This window comes from Apteryx mantelli, chromosome 3 (assembly GCF_036417845.1).
Source record: "Apteryx mantelli isolate bAptMan1 chromosome 3, bAptMan1.hap1, whole genome shotgun sequence".
Lineage (NCBI taxonomy): Eukaryota > Metazoa > Chordata > Aves > Apterygiformes > Apterygidae > Apteryx > Apteryx mantelli.
Genome location: NC_089980.1, coordinates 51327968 through 51345464, shown reverse-complemented (window position 1 = coordinate 51345464; position 17497 = coordinate 51327968). Strand labels below are relative to the sequence as shown.

Here is a 17497-nt window from a genome sequence, read left to right as displayed (position 1 = left end):
GTAAAGAGTAACAAACAAAAAAAGTGAAACAGGATGGATTAAAAAGAAAAATTAACCTCTTTATCATGCCCCCTCTCCTCTAATAAAAGCTCTGTCATGGTGTAGTGAAATGAATAACCAGAACCATTAAGCTGAACATAAAATTAAGCCCTATGATTGAAATGTTTTGTAGGCAATACTGCAAATTTTTAGCAGTGAATGTGGGGGTTTTATTTATTTGTTCTACAAGATATAATTTGAAGCTTGTATCTCCAGAGTGGAACATTTTTACAGTAACTGGTTTACAAGTCCAAACTAAACACCTCACAAAATCTCAGCTTGCAGTGGGTTGGTCACAGAAACTTTATCCAGAGAAAACGTCTCAAATCTAGCTACCTTCTCAGTCCCTCTCTTATTTTTCCCAGACAATCATAACTCAAAGCCCCTTTTTCCTAAACTGTCCCACACATTATGGAAGCTCATAATTGAGGATCAGTGGAAGGGGCAAGGGTTCCAGCAGCAAAAGTCCATCACAGAAGATGCCCTGCCTTCATTAACCTAGGAGACTTTTGCAGCCTGAGCACTGCCGTGGAGGTCACGCCTACTGCAAAATTGCATAATGACTTGGACAGACTTTCAGATTGGCAGGACTGAAACCATTTAGATCTTCACAGGCTGCAACTCCTACAAAATAACCGTTTGGGAACAAACATACAGTCAGCATATGAATACTAGCTTTTCAAAGAATTCTGCAGCATGCAGACAAAGGAAGGATATAGAGAGGAATTTGGATTTGCTAGAGATGAAAGAAATTAGGTCTCCAGATGCCACATTTCAGTAAGATTCATTTCATTATCTCACTCTTTGAAAATTCCTTTTGGAGTGCTTGGACAGCTTTGTGACCAAGCTCTGTAGTACCGGATCATGCTAAAACTTAAGTCTTGTGAATTTTAAATACTGGTCACTGTTTTTGTATCAGGCAGTGGGAATTTTACAAATCTATTATTCAAATCATGTGCTGCTTAGCTATTTGTCCTCTTGTAGTGAACAGAGTACAAAGTAGCCCTTCCAAAAAAGCTGCACGGTAATGGAAGATTACAAGTCATGGCGTATGTTAGGTGAATACAGCATCCATCCTGGGTGTTAGCAAATTGTAATCATACTGTAATGAAACTACCACACTTACAGACCTTATTAGGCTTTTTCAAGAGGACTTTACTAAATGATCAAGCAGGACAAGACTCACTGGGGTCATTCAGAGTAAGATGCCTCAGCGCCCTCTCCCAGTAGAAGGATATGTTTTATCCATTTGCTACCCTTTATAACACCCTTGATAGAATGAAACATGATTAATTCCAATTTACAGGCAGAGAAAGAGAGCACAGAGAGAGAGAGGAGGGAGTTGAACCCTGGTCGCATTCCTAATCATTGCATAGTGCTTAGTTCACGACTCGAGCGACTTCATCCCTGTTCTGCTTCTTAAGACAGGCTCCATATCCACTAAGAATCAGGTTCTTGGCCAGCTTAGATGCTCTTAGTTCAAGTTAATGAAAGAGGAATACTGGGAATATTAACTACATAAGATAATCACACTTGAATAGAAATGGTGTATCTGGTAGGTTTTATCTGTTGTTTTATATTTCCAGCATTTCTTTCATTAACGTGAGCTTTAAGACTTCTAATTACCTAATACTGAATCTCTCTGTAGTGCCTGCAGTCTCCTCATGTATCCTATGTATGGTATTTGTTAGCTTGAATCCAGGGTCCAACCATGCTATAGGTTTGACGGTGCTTGATGTAAATTTTATCATGATTAGACCTGCAAAAGGACCAGAAGTGATAGATACAGACTTGAAGTTACTTTGTTGCAATGGGAAGATGTGGATGGAAATAAATCCTTTTCTCAAGGTGGCTGTTAAATCAAAAAAACCAACAAACTGTCACAGTGTGGTTAACTGGCGAGCAAAGAAATACGTGGTCTTTTAGACTTAAGGTTTATTTAACAAAAATGCTTGAAACCAACATGTCCAAAAAGCTTTCAGTTTCTGTCACTGATCGGTAATGCTTTGACTTCCATATGTAACAGGCTTTACAAATTCAGGCTTTCTAACCTGAAACTTCTAACTTTACTATGTGAGCCTAACTGTGGATTCATTGCCCCAAAATTTGAGAATTCATAAACATAATTCTGAGCTTGTGAGACAGTTTTCCTTCAGTTAATCATCAGAGAAAGAACACTTGCAGTGTGAGTTTGTTCTTCTGTCTGATCCTTCTCTGGGACAGCCTATAAATTCATATTCACTGTTGCTCAGATATTGTATTTTATATATATAAGAATCTAGAGAGAGAGACAGAATAGTAGATTGCATGTCAAGGAATCAGCTCCTTAACATATTTCTCTAGGGTATTTTTCTGGATCAGTCACTTGCAGTCTGCCTGTGGTTAGTGTTGTAAATAGGATTAGAAGAAAGAGCTAGGGATTATGTGGGTAACAGTCTAGTTGGCAGAGAGACAAATTAATAAAAAAAAAAGCATAGAAACCACAGCATGCACTAGACTAAATAGGTTCATGTTTGAACAGCTGCTCTGCATAAGGAACTACCAGGGTGTTTTGTAAATAAAAAATTACCTTTCCTTTTTTTGTATTACTCTGATTAAAAAGTTTTTATTTTAGCAGTTACTTGAATTTCTTAATGAGAAACAAATCTACACTTGTCACTGCTGAAGTCATTTATCAACATATACACACAGCTAGGCTGTATATCAATGGGAGCAAAGGCAAAAAAGTCAGCTAGGAAAATCATAAGGTCTAGAGTGTCTAATATACATCTGTGATACAAAGTTCACCCTTTGAACAAGACCGTGGCCAGCAACTTGGAGAAAACCATCTCCAGCTACTCTGCTGACAACCTTCAATAACAGCAGTGAGGTCTGTTCCATTACTCAGCCTTTAGGAATCAATGCCTCAAAATGCTGAAGGCCTCTTGCAAAATGCTACATAAATATAACTCTACTATGCGTGGCTATGCTGCACCGCTTAGGAGTGAGACCTGGCATAGAAAAAAAGGAGTTTAGGATTTCTCTCAGTTAGAGCATGCATGCAAATAAGATTTTACACTCTTTAGGATGGAGGTCAGTGGAAAGTGTCATAGATTACATCTGACAAGAAGATGGAAAAAAGAGGAAATTACATTGTACATACTTTTGTACTTCATACAGTCTGACTGATCTACAGAAATGTTGTTATCAGTCCCTCTGGAATGATTCTAACTGTAGTACGGCTTCCTTAGAATAGTGACAACAAAACATACTGTTAGATGAATTATATATATTTTTAAATGAGGTAATATTTCTCCCTCACTTAAAAAGAATATTGTTCATATATATATTTTTGATGTAAGCTTTATACACATCAGCATCTTTTCATTATGCCGTTAGTGAGGAATTTGGGAGATAGATGTCACACTATTTCTACTGTGCCTGATCCACATCAGTAGCAAAATTTTTTAAACATCTTGGTGGAGATTTTCAAAAGACCAAAGATCCATAGGAACCTGACCAACAGTGAAAATTTGTGATTTTTACTTCTAAATTCCTCAGGTTTTTTTAACAAATTCTTTAATTTTACTGTCTTCATATTATTGAACTTAATAAATGATATCGAACAGGCTTTGAGTTCCTCAGTGTTTTAAAGATGTGTAAAAAAATCAGCTGAGAAGAAAGCTTTTACAAGAGTACTTTGACCAAAAGCTGGGCATGACTGGGAGAATATGCTTCATGCGAATCTCTGTTAACTATAACAATTTATCTCAGATTGAGCATGGGAACATGCAGCAATCTGAGAATGGACTCTGAAGGACAAGACATAGGAAAATTTTTGCAGGCGTCAAAAACTAGCAAGAATGGTATCAGACAAAAAACTATCTTAGAATCTATTTCTCTCACATTTACCTTAAGTTTTCTGAACTGAATTCTGACTCCAGGAATTTAAGAAACTGCTCTCTTCCCACAGGGTCTTTCAAAGCTTCATCCATGCCAAACCCCCATCGCTTTACCCTCTGCTGTCCTGGCTCTTTACTACAGAAGAAAAAACAACAAAACCCACAATCAGCAAAACTTCAGTATCCTAATACTTTGTGTTTATAATTCAGATTAAGTCCCAAAGTTCAACCACAGATACTCCATCTTCCCAATCACTCATATCAGTGCAGCATTCAGAGATGAGCAACCAGATGGTCAGTACTTACGCAGTACAAAGGTAATATGCATGCACTTATGTAAAAGATTAAGGACTTATAACTGGGAAATGTTACCAGATTTTAAAAGGTGCCTTTTTTGTCAGTTTACACAGATTTATTAATCCATATCTCTTCCCACACTATAAAAGTGTAAGACTGGAAAGACCAAAAGAATACACATTTCCTTCATTGCTCTCCTGCCTCAGTACTACACTGATATACAGAGATATACCTCTATCTGAAATCTTCATATTTCAAGGAAAGCCTAAGTTATACCACTTCACCCCAAAAGAAGAAATAAAATTATTTACCTCGCCTCCAGCTCCCAGAAAGTAGTGTCATCTGATATCCATGGATTTGAGGGATCAGGGGGCACGAGAAAAGGATCATATTCCAAATACTGCTCTGTATAAGCTAATAAACTAAGAAAACAAAAGCATCAAACATTGTCATGTCACGGAGCAAGGAAACCTGATCAGGTTACCACAACTAACAAGTTACCTTCCATCAACTGAACCACGGTAACCAGCTGTGCACACACTCAGAAGTCACCTACAAGCTCAGACTAAAACAGATTTGCTCAAGTCTCAGTTTAAGAGTGCCAATGATTCAATTGTCTCCGAATCTGTGGCCTTGTGAAGGAAGGGTGTTTCAGATCTTTCTTATCAAGATCCGAAATGAAATAAACTACAGACTTTTCTAATATCTCTAAATAGCTTTTCATTAAAGAATATTTAGAGCTCCTTAATGCACTAATGAATTAAATCTAGCATCCTCTTCCATGTTCATTTGCTTTTATAAAGGGACATATTTTAAATCCCTATGGTTTTAATGATCATCTCCTTTAAAATCTGTTCTAAAACACTGCATGCTATTTAAGTCACAGTCATTGGCCCTGTGGCTGTAGGGTCTATATATTTCTCCTTTTAAAATACAGTTAATATTTGTATTGTTTCCCAGTCAAATGGCACTACTCAAAACCACATCAGTTTTTTCCAAAGTCTTCAGTGTTCATAAAGTGGTCTGACTGACTTGAACACACTTAAAAATTTGCTTGTGTTCTGGTAATTTCCATCTCCCATACCCTTATTCTCTCTTTCCATCTCTCTTTTTGCCTCATCATCAACATCATTAACCTTATTGAGAAGTGAGGACACATATTCACCTTTTGGTCCCTATTTGTATTCGGTCTGTATTCCATCCTTACTGTACAGCAAACACAAATTCTTAACCTGTCCTCTTTATAAATATACATTCATATGTGCTCCTGTGTGTGTGTGAGTACATACATACATATATATAAGCACACACCTGTGCACATACACATATATGAGGGGATGAAGAACAATTTCTATTTAATTTCTTTTACTAGCCCTTATACAGCTTAACTTTCTGCAATTTTCACTTTACCTCTGTGCTTCTTCATGTGTAAGATACAGCAATTCTTTTCTCTTCCTTTTGTAAGCTGTGGTTAGTCTTCTAAGGGGTGTTTTGTTTGTTATCTAGCCCCTTCCTTACATATTTTGGTGCTATTTAGAGACCAAGTCCTAACAGTGTTACATCCGCTGCCCTGAAGGAAGCTCAGAAGCACTGTGTTCAAGTGCAGAGCTCCTCCCCTAGCCAGCTCTCCTAATCACCTCCCTTGCTTTATCAGTATTATTGCCCTTTTCAAATACCAAAACAGTAATTCCAGATGTATTTCTGTTCAGCCTCCTGTAAGGTGAAACTCATGACCACTTATCAGAGGTTCCTTCTGTGACTCTTGGATTTATCAGCAAATGTATCAAGGAATATCCGGGCCTTCTCTTATCAATAAAAGAACTTCATAGCTCACACTTAAAGTAAACTCTCACCACTTATTTCTGCGACACCCGAGCTCCCTTGTCTCTCTTTCTTTGCAGCTATTTTATATTGATATTTTCCCAAGAGTTATCTGTGTAATTGAAAAACCAGAAGATGTGACAATATACTTACCTCTCTGCAACTTTTGACATTTTTAATCGATGTCTGTCTAATTGCATTTGCCAGTGCTTAATCTGCACAAAAGGAAAGCAAGGAGTGTTACGAGTAATTCATTGCTTAACTCTGTTTCCATAACTTTTTTATTAGGGCTGTAATTTAACCTTTATTTATCCTAAGGCACAGAAGAGAAGTATATCTTAGTGACAACAACATTTCAGTATTATAATTCTAAAGTAAATGGAATTTTCCATCAACCAGAAAACATTTTTCAGAGACAAAAAAGGGGCCAATCTAACATTTTCCCTACAGGTTCATCAAAAGAAAACCAAATAGCATTTTTTTTAGATTTTTAAAGAAAGCTGCTAATTCTTCAGACATTTACCTTCTCCCAACTCTAACACCTCAGGAGAAATCAATGAAGCATTTATGGCAGGTAAATGTGTGAACAGATACATCCATATGCTGAGATGTAACCATGCCCCCAAAACTCATACTGAAGTGTTGAAAGGAAGAGTGAGCAAGCTATCTACTGCTAAAGGGACTAACGGGCTTAACCGTACAAAGAACCCACTAAGGAGACTGTTTCTAAAGCCCTTTAACTGTTTAATTCAAGACACAAAAAGTGTCAGTGTTTGTCTCATTAGTTTTAACAGAAATTACATACCTAAATCCATACATCCTGAAATGAGGAAAACATTCACTAAACATTTAATAGATCTGTTCTGAATATACTTCCCAGTCCTGATAATTCTGGTTTAATACCTACTTTCTTAAAAAGTTCACATAAAAGTATATGCTTATAGTTATTTTTCAGACCTCTTGGTGCAGTTCGTCTTCTGTGGGTGGCTTAGTCTCTGGTACTGGTGTGTGGGTAGGGCTGTGACTTCGAATGTCGTTTTGTAAGCCATAGACAGACTGTGCAAAAAATATGGAAAAAAAGCTGCTTTCAGACAATTTCTTTCTATACATACCAATAGTAATTGTACAGTTTTTGTACTCATACTCAAGAAGCTAGCCCATATCATCTATTTCAAAAGAAACTGTAAATAAACTATGCACTCAGATAAAATTCTGCTTCTATACCATGGTGCAAAATAAAGACTCTCAAAAGGGCCCAGTTTCATAACACCACAGAATAGGATCTACTTTTATTTTGTCTTTATATTAACAGCATAGCAAATATGGGGGTTGACTGAAAGGCAACTACTACAGTAAGTGGAAACGGCTGGTAGGAAAGGAAGAAATAGCACCCTTAAAGGTACGCTATCACAATGGATTATTTGGATGACTCCCAAATTTGTGATTAGTGCTTGATAAATTACTATAATCTGGAGCTTTCACTACCGTAAATAAGCTATGCTAAAACTTTCTATAAATCCAGTTTCCTTTTTAAAACAGATTTTTCCATGGGTTGACACTAGAATATACATCGAAGGGAGTACTTTAAAGTTGGACTCAATCTACATTATTATGCTACAGAGGATTTGATAGAAAGTGTTGGTCCAGTCTATTTATAAATCCTTAGAGAACCTGTACAGTTCATGTCTGGAACCTAATTTAGATGAAGCCTATTTCCTCTACAGTTTCTGGTCAACCATTTGGGGGATATCTGTAAACTAGAGATACCCTTTTCATTCAGGACAGCACAAGAAGTACTGCTATTATAGATTATATAGCATTTTTCATTATTTTCCTCAACTACTGATAGAAACATTTTAACATGCTTTATTCAATCTACTGAACAACATGCATAAGGCATGCAAAATCGGTTACATTTTCATAGTCTCTGTGTATTTCTCCAAAGCCTTCTTATGTGATAGCACTTTATTATTAGCAAATTTGTTAATACTGAGTAATTTAAGAGCTTATGAAATAACAAAATATGTTCATGTATCTGTTCACTGGAGTGAAAGAACAAATTATTTTAAGAAACTGTGGAACTTCACACTGTAAATCCCCCCCTCCCCCTTCCTGCTTTTTATATAATAGTACTAGTTACCTTTCTCGTTTTATGGGGATTTCTCATTCTTGAAGACTTTTTTATATCCACTTCAGTGGTGTTTACACATCCAGGCTATTAAAAGAAAAAGAAAAGAAAGCACAAGGATAAAATCTGAGAATGAACTCCACGCTATTTTCTTTGAGATTCTCCTCTTCAGTTTGTAAGGGTAAGAAAACAGATAACCAGCGGCATATAGCAACTTGATGTCCTTCTGCAATAGTTTCTAGAGAAGACGTGCTAAATCCTAAATAACATGGCATCTAAGGAAGCACTGCAAGTACCATTTTGTGTGGCTTATTGTAAAGAGATTCTTTTGCTAATCAGCCTGCTTTGCTGGACCCCGTGATGACTTTTATGATGTTTTACTGTGTATCTTCATGCTGAAAGTACTAAGAGCAATGTATAGAGAAGCAGAAGATATCCAAATGATTACTATAAGAGGCCTTTGCAGCACAGAGGGGTGCTAGTTTCAGTTAAATTGTTATTGGCAGTATTTGGGAATTTGGGGATGAGTCACTGAAGCCCATGTGCTTAGAGCTCCTGACATCATGAATCTGAAATAAAATAAACTCTCAGGACAACAGAAATAAGTCATGTGTTTCTGCCTTGGTTTTTAAGAAGCATGGGCGACCTAATGAGACAAAATAAATAGAACTGTGCAATATCCGCTTCAGCTATGAACCCCAGGCTTCCTTCAAGAGTCTCTGCTTCTGGATCGCTTTCTTAAAGATGATCTTTTTTAAAAAATGAGAAAATAAAATGGCAAAATGGGATTTGCTTCTTCAGAAAAGAAAAACAGGCTTCAACAGCCTCAACAGAAGACTGGCTGTCTAAACAGAATGACTCTCCAAAACATTCTATTTGGCTTTCAAAGATTCAGTCTCACAATGCTGTACCTTCCCAAAAACCACAAATCCCTAGTTTCTTCTAATTTTCACACCTCTCTGTAAGCATGAATTTTGGGTAGAAAAGTGTTCGCTGGAAGCAACTAAAAGTATTATGCTCTCAGGTGAGTTTTACCAATTGATTTTAATGGGAGTAGATTTCCCACTGAGAGTTGGAAGTAGGAAATCTACTCTCTAGTGTGAGTAGATCTTTAGTGGGAGTAGATTTCTTTTTGTGGCAGTAGCTACACTTAGAATTTACTTGCCAGACAATCAGACTGGACTGATTATCATGACAATGATACAAGCCATGTCTCCTCAATGTAATGTAAAACCCTTGATATCTGTGGCTGTATATCTTTTCAGATAAAAATTTTAAACCTTTCCTAGACAGGTGGAGTCAAGAAACTAACATATTTCATTAAACAGGCCAATGATACAAAAATATTTTAAATAACATATCAATTTTTAGCCACTGTGTTCCTTAAATTTATAAATAAGCTTTTACTTTAAAATAATATGTTAATGTATGCTTTGACCACATTACATTAGCAGCATAAACTGTTCTTCCTTCCTTACCAAGAATAAAAATAGGCACTGAGAAAATATCCTTGCGACTGCATCTTACATGTCTATTGAACTAGATTTGGGTAGGCACACTTTGTGCCTGTGAAAAGACAGGCACAGTCTTTTAACTCAGAATATCTTTCAACTCTCAAAGAAAAAGGTGGGTTGAAAAATATGAAACTCTGCATGACAGTCAATTTAAAGGCAGAAAGCAATTTCACAGGGCAGTATACTGAGATATAAAGTTAAAAAGAAAACAATGCATCTACTTTAGGATTATGCCAGAAGCTGGCAGTGAAGAAGGCATGAGCTTTTAATAATATCTACGGCCTTTGAATGCAGCAATTCAAATAGTAGCCACGCTTACATAAGGCACAAGCTGTTATTTGGTTTTCAGTTATGCTTTGTTAAAAGTATGTCCTAGGGGAAAAAAAAAAAGGCGTAAAACTCTTCTGAAGCCCCTTATTCTGAAAGATTTCAAGTCCACCAGCAATCAATTGGTACGAACAGATCTATGACGCTGGCCTGCTTTGGCAGGGGTGCCAGCAAGAAGTGGTCAAGGCAGATGCCGGCCCTGGGGCATAGCTGAGTGGGAGGCGACAGGAGGGCAGGGGCAGGCAGGTACACGCAGCGACAGGTCAGGAAGCTTCAGGACAAAAGGGAAAATACCTAAAGGACATACCAGTACCCTGACAACCTGTGGCAACAGTAGGAGTTTAGGACATAGATCATTAGCATTTATAATACTGTTCTCCTAATCTGACTGAAATTATATTATTGGAAGCACCTAATGGAATTGGGGCCATAATTCATACTGACTTCTCAACCAAAGACAATCTATTAAGATGATACTGAAGGCTATATGAGATTTATTGCTTCTCTGGTGATGCCACATTTCATCTGTCATTATTTAGGAATAAACATCAAACATATTTTGAATTAAAATGAAAACAAAAGCTTCCATTATTTGAACATATTGCTAAAACTATTCAGAGTCTTTGTGGGAAAACCTTTGCTGGACCACACTGCATTTTATTCACATGCCCCCATTAACATAATAAGTATGTGTTTGGATACAATTACATCCAGCTGTGTTTTCTTTTTGTGTTGCTTTTTTAACCGGACTACCATGGTTCAAATAGTGAGATGCCTGTCATAGCGTTCTGCTGCAAGATTCCCATTTAGTGTGTAGTATATAATTTGCATACTAATACTGTAAATAGTTTTTAAACAGATTTTCTGGAAGATGTGAAACCTTCTCTATGTGAATAAACAGAATGCTTATTTCTTTCAGGGCTAATATTCTATATGAAAACAGTTCTGCCCCCCAGGGAAAGTCCAGTGACCTTCTTGAAATTATCATACAGAAATATCATAACCAAGGTAGAATTTGACCCTCTTCTGTTTTGAAATAAGCTTGCTGAAATGATGTCATATATTCAAAGGAAATTTAGCTTCTTTTCATCTATTAGTTAACATTCCCATATCCCAAAGTATAAATGCCATTGTATTAATTTACCACAGAGAACCTGTCACTCCAATGATGACAAATTCAGTGCTTGGATAAATGGATGCAACTAAATAATATCAAAGAAGTTTTTACTACATGTATGAGATTTTTCTTAATCCCTTCTTCAATTACTGAATTATCATGCAGATATGAAGTCCTAACAGTACTACTTTCTGTCGATGCTCCCTAGGAAGCTATATAACAGGAATCCTCCAAGAAACACAGCTGAAGGATGAAGCCTCCCTTGCCTTGCTTCCACCTGTTGGTAAAGTGGCAGATTTAGATCCTGCAGTTCTTGGGATTTGCATGCTTGCATCTGACTTGAGTCAACATTTGACAACAACGACCACCTGGGGGTATGTTTAGTTAAAAAAAATGCACTTGATAATCATAATCTTTCCCTGATAACAGCGGCAACAGTGAATTAATTAACTAAGCTCTTGTACTAGCGCTAACAGTGAATTAATTTTTGACACCTGTAATAACTGTTTGGAAGCATTTATTGTGTACATCAAATGGGAAATGTGATGCTTTAGCCATGGTAGTTTTCTATCCAGGTAGTGCAGAATTGCTAATATTTAACGTCTGTTCACTGTACATCATTACACATTCCAAGGGCCTTGTATAAACAAAATGGTTTGTATCTTCCCTGTTTCCTCTATACATAGTGTTTCTATTGCCTGGCCACATAGCCAAAAGCAACTGCTACCAACACCTTTTTATGTAAAAAATTCTTTGCTATGACACACTTGCAATGCTCATAAACGTGAAATCCTCACCAGAAAGTAAATTAATTTTCATACTGAAGGCAACTGGACTTTTTTTTTCTTAAAGAATACAGCTATTTAACTGTGAATCTACTCAACGAAGAATAACCAGAAGTTTTGCTATATTTGAGACAAACGAATCCATGTATGTGGGAGGGAATAACCTCATGCATGGGAATAGGCTGGGTACAGAATGGCTCGGTCACTACTCTGTAGCAAATGATCTGAGGCACAAGAAGCTGAACATGAGTCAGCAGTACATCCTTGCAGCAATAAAGTATAACCACCAACCAAGCTGCCTTAGTAATAGTGTAGCCAGCAAGCAAAGGAAGTGGTTATTTCTTTCTGTTCAGCATCATGAGGCTGCATCTGGAATGCTGAGAGCAGATCTGGGTCCCTCAATCAAAACAAGGAATATATTTAAAATATAAAAGTCCAGGGGACGAACAGTAAGATGATTAGGAGGCTGGAATGTGTGACATTCAAAGAAAGGCTGAAGAAACCGAGTCCTTCTAACCTGCAGAATTGGGGAGTAACTGTTCTCTTCCACTATCTAGTGGGGGGTTACAGAGCCCAACTTGTCTCAGAGGTGCACAGTGAAAGCACAAGAGGCAACAGTCAGAAATTGCAGTAAGGGCTATGCCAGTCAGATACACAGGAAATATTCTTCACAACAAGAGCAGATAAATACTGGAATAAGTTGCCCAGAGAGGCTGTGCAATCTTCATCCTTGGTGATTTTCAGAAGGTGATTAGATAAGGCCCTGGGCAATCTGATTCAACTTAGCACTGCTCTGAGCAGGAGGTAAGACTAGATGACCTCCAGAAGTCCCTCTCAGCCTAAATTTTGGTATGATTCTAGCCTATGATATTCTCATGTTGCAGGGACTGAAATTCAAAAAACAGTCTATGATGTGTTGTCAACCCATACGGACAAACCTAATGATGACTTAAGGAAAATTAAATTTCATAGCTTCGTTAGCTAAAAAGACACAGGCAATATTTAAAAGAATCACCTCATTTCAGTATGCACACCCATAAATTCAGGATGCATTAAAGCAGTAAATATTTAGACAGATTGATTTGCATTCCTTGCACAAGGACTTGTCAAGCATTTCAATGTTGGTTCACTTTGAAATAGATTTGTTATATTTGTTTTACAGGCATGTGCTAACTTGCTGAGATTAGCTGCAAAATATTTAATTTCAAGATCTCCAGGCTGAGTGAGCTCATCACACCTATTTCAAATTTAAACACTACAGGTTTAAATAATGTACCCAGACACAAACATGGCAGATCCTGAGTTCCAACTGGAAAAGGTAAAAAAGAGCAGAACAACTCAAACACACACAAATGTAAAAGAGAAGGCACAGATTGAAAGTTATCTTTTACATTATCTGTAATAGCAGACTATCAAAAATATATTAAGTTTAAAACTTGAAATTTCCTATGTGTCAAATATTAGTGTTGCCTCCTGTACCAATCTATTTTGCTCTTTCTGTCGTTATTGCTGTTTCTGTCATTTTGCTAGGAAGGGAGTCTTCTAACCCTGAACAGTCAGTATTCATATTACTCACTTCTAAGTGAATGATAAGCAGAATACCAGTGCTCATTTTATTTGTAGTTTTTGTATTCCAGTATACTTGTGTATACTGTGCATAGTTAAATATCAAAGCAGAGTAAGAGGATGAAAAATTATAAAACAAGAAATGAGGCAAAGAATAAAATGCCAGTAGTGCTCAGCTAAAAAACAAAGAATTTATTAGTTGGAGGAATAAACAGCTTGACTCTGGCTCTGTGGGAACGTTTATTTTTCCTCAGACAAAGTCTAGCATCAAAGGAGATATTAAAATCCTATATTGAATGAGTTGCCAATAATGGCTAGGACTGAGTCTCTCACAGAGAAAAACACAGACTATATTCTCCTGCAATGCAGCAATCTTTCATTTTCCATAGATGGAAGTTACTGGAGTGTGTAGGACCTGCCAAGGCTTTTAAGGAAAGACTGAGGTTTAGGTATAGATTATTTGGATATACATATTTTTTACCTTATCTTACTGTATGTTATGTACTTTGGGGTCAAAAAGTAAAAAGGCTTTGCTTTGAATGAGCTGCAGCCCTAATTACTTTGCTGGCATAAAAGAAAGTCTCAGAGAAACATTACAAGTGTGCTGAACACAAGTGGCAACCCTTTTAAGAGGATTTGGAAAGCCTGGCTGTTACCGTAGGGTCCAGTCAAAGGAGAGATGTACATTTCCAACCTTTAAAAAGGTTTCAGAAAATTGTTTTCCTGGTGGTTATCTGATAGGCCCTGGAAGTTGTTTAAAGCCTAGCTCACTCTATAACTGTTCTATCAATCATCTACCCTAATTAGTGATGAAAAAAATCCAGTAGCCATAGTTGCCAGAACCTGCAGATATGTAGGAACGTGTATTGGTACCGCTATAGCCTCTGTTGGCCTCTCTCAGAGCATTGAAGAAAGTAGAGCCAAACACAGTGATTACAGGAACTGGGCTACAGAAACATACAGCCAAAGAGAATCACTTCCTTTGGGTTGAAAAAAAATACTGTTACATAGAACTGAAGCACTTCTTCATTTGTTTAATTTGCAATTAACTAGGTGTAGCTAATTTGAAGAACGCTTACAGATTTTCTTAGCCTCCCCAAAACTCTATGGTTTAATTACAATTTCCATATGCCTCAGCAGTTCTTCAAAAAAAACTTTGAGAAACCAAAGTGTGTAAGTGTTGGGACTTCTGTTGACAACATCTCTAGTTCCAAGATCCGCAATAAATTATCAAACATGCTTGAAGAAACAGGAGCAATCTTAAAGTGAGCTTAATTATTAGGATACAAGTGATGGACTCCTTTTTTAAAGAAAAAAATTGCAACTCTTCTCCCATCTATCACAAAGCTAGTATCATCCAAAAATTACAAACCCCAAACTAAGTTGAGCACATATCCCCACCACAAGGTCCAGATATGTAATGATCATGGTCTTTGTTCTCCTGTTGCAACTGGTGATACCAGATACTTTTGCTCTTCCCTGATACTAGTAGCACCTTAAGTTTTACAAAAGTATCCAGATCCATTATATAATGGAGTTATTATGATGGAATTAATTAATTATAATGGAATTATTTATTATAAAAGGAGTGATCAGCACCAAGTTTTCTTCTCTCTGCCTGCCTCTCCAAGAGTATGCATTTCTGTCACACTTTTCTTCTTTTTTTAAAAATATCTTATTCCCAGCTTCTGCATGATTACTTTTAGCACAGATGCCTCTCTAGAAACACCACCATTTGATTCAGGTGTATGACTTACACACAAGCATAGGGGTTTGGCGTTAGGTACCTGGCGTGAAGATAACTTCAGATAACTTCAGTGCTTTTATGGAGGTACAACTTGCATTACAACTTTATTAAAAAGCAAACATAGAAAGATAAATTTTTTGGATGACAGTCCATGGCCATGGTAACTTTATGTATAGATTGCAGTAAGTCTGATGATGACCATATATACAGATACAATCAAGTTCTTTCATCTCCCTAGAACTCCAGACCAAACTTCTCTAAAATCAGCTCATAATTTTTCTAGCTTTTCCTATGGACTCTCTCTTCTGTTATAAATTAGCTCATCTGGGAAGTACAGCTACACCTTCCAATTAACATCTATTAATCATAGTTGATTAGGAAGCAAAATCCAAGATTATTTTCAGATATAAATTTCTTTGGCAAGATGTTTCGGATTTCATTCCCATATGCCTCAAGTTTTATGCCTCGTAAATTTGGTACATAATCAGGAAAAAATTATTGAAACTCGCTTGATTTACTAAAGCACTAGGTATTTCCCCCAGTTTCTTCAGCCTTTTCATTGTTTATCTTAAAAGAGATGCATTGTACTACTAAATAGAATCTTTATGAAACAGCAGACAGGGTAAATCATTACAGTGTGTGGATTCAGTGTGACACTGAAATAAGTAAATACAATTTGGAAATGGACTTGCACAGACCAGCCTCAAATTTGCTTATATTCTGTAATATGGATCTATTTTTAAAAATGTGATACATCTAACAAGATGCTGCAAATATGCCTGAAAATAATGATCTACAGTCAAGTAACATCATTGAAACAAATTAGTCTTACACAGCTTAATTACTAATACTTGTCTACATCAGCTGATAAAGACAACCTGTTGGCTTTTAAAAATGTAAGTACAAGTCTTCATTTTTTCTTATCCATTTATTGAACTTCTACTTTAGGCTCAGGAATATTCAGTGTCAAATCTTAGTGAACTGATTACTACAAAGGAAGGGATCATCTTGGTAAGAATTAATAAAAGCTTTGTTAGGATTAAGTGTTCTCTCTTGTTGGTTTTAGTAGAGAATTATGCAGGCAGCATAGAACGAATTTAAATGCTTAATATGTGTCTTCATTAGCTAATTTCATTTTGACTCATTAAAGAACAGAGATAAATAATATATAGTTCGAGACTCATTTATTAAATTGAAATGAATGAGCAATAAACCTGATTGTCTCATCCACTTCAAATATACTGTTGCAAAAATAATGAATTCTGGATAAACTACAGATGAAGGCATAAACATTTAAGTGTAAGATAAGCCCACTACAGACAGTCCCTCCTGAAGGAGAGACTCCTTACTATTTGAGCCAATTAGTAAAATCAATACATGCTTTCTTCAAGGACTTCTTTGAAGATCTCCGGCTACTATTAAAATTGCAATAGGTCCCCTGTTGCTCCACAATATAGACTTAAACAAAACATGGCAGGGAGTGCAGTCAATGGATAGAAGTTCAACTACAAGTTGTAGAGTTGTTTCTCTTGTTTGGACAAGAAAAATGAAATTCAAAGACCATCAGATGAAGAACAGATATTTGATCAATTAGTTTTACAAACTTCAGTTATGTTTGCAGTACAATTAAACTCACTCAAGTCTCTTAATGGAGAGCATAACTTAGCATGGAACTTAGGATCACTTAATGCTTCAAAGTTTTTCACATCTTTCCAAAAAAAGGAACCTAAGCTGTACTAACTTACTATTTATACTTATTTGTCTTTTCATACTAGAGCCCACATCTTTTCCCTGAGTAGTATCAGACACACACGGAATTCAAGTGGCTGTGCAAAATAAGAACCTACTTTGAACAGTAGGAGAAAATAAAACTACATAGACATTTTCAAGATTTAATATTAATTTATCAAATTTAATATTAATTAATTATACATAGAATTAATGCATATGAGACAGAGCACCTTAAATCTTAGCATGGATTCTCACATTCTCACCTCCTTGCTTGTTAAGGACAGATCTAGTGCAAAGCTGGACTTTTACCATAAGAGAATAGGCGTTTATCATACTGTTTTTGAATTTTTTATTTTGACTGGTTCATACATCAGAGAAATGTATAGCACTGAATTCATACAATAAGGATGCTAAAATTGAGTTTTTGAAACTTATATATGTAAAACTAGAAGCAGCACTAAAGAATATACTACTACATTGGCAGTGAAGTGAGGGACTTAATTCTTTTGAAAGATAACTTACTTTCTAATTATTCTTAATTTAA

The 17497-nt window shown here is 36.4% G+C and overlaps 1 protein-coding gene across 10 annotated transcripts in view; it reads right to left on the bottom strand.

Annotated features, from left to right (window-relative positions):
- RGS7 (regulator of G protein signaling 7) overlaps positions 1-17497 on the bottom strand; it is a 291703-nt gene that overhangs the window by 20252 nt on the left and 253954 nt on the right. For all 10 annotated transcript variants that reach the window (XR_010883712.1, XR_010883713.1, XM_067293359.1 and 7 more), the window contains 5 exons: positions 8179-8253; positions 6996-7094; positions 6192-6253; positions 4529-4639; positions 3931-4056 (listed from right to left, as the gene is read on the bottom strand). Coding sequence is in view for 8 of the 10 variants with exons in the window: in XM_067293359.1 (XP_067149460.1) it covers positions 3931-4056; positions 4529-4639; positions 6192-6253; positions 6996-7094; positions 8179-8253 (473 nt within the window). In the remaining 2 variants the exon portion in view is untranslated. The remainder of the gene's footprint in view (positions 1-3930; positions 4057-4528; positions 4640-6191; positions 6254-6995; positions 7095-8178; positions 8254-17497) is intronic.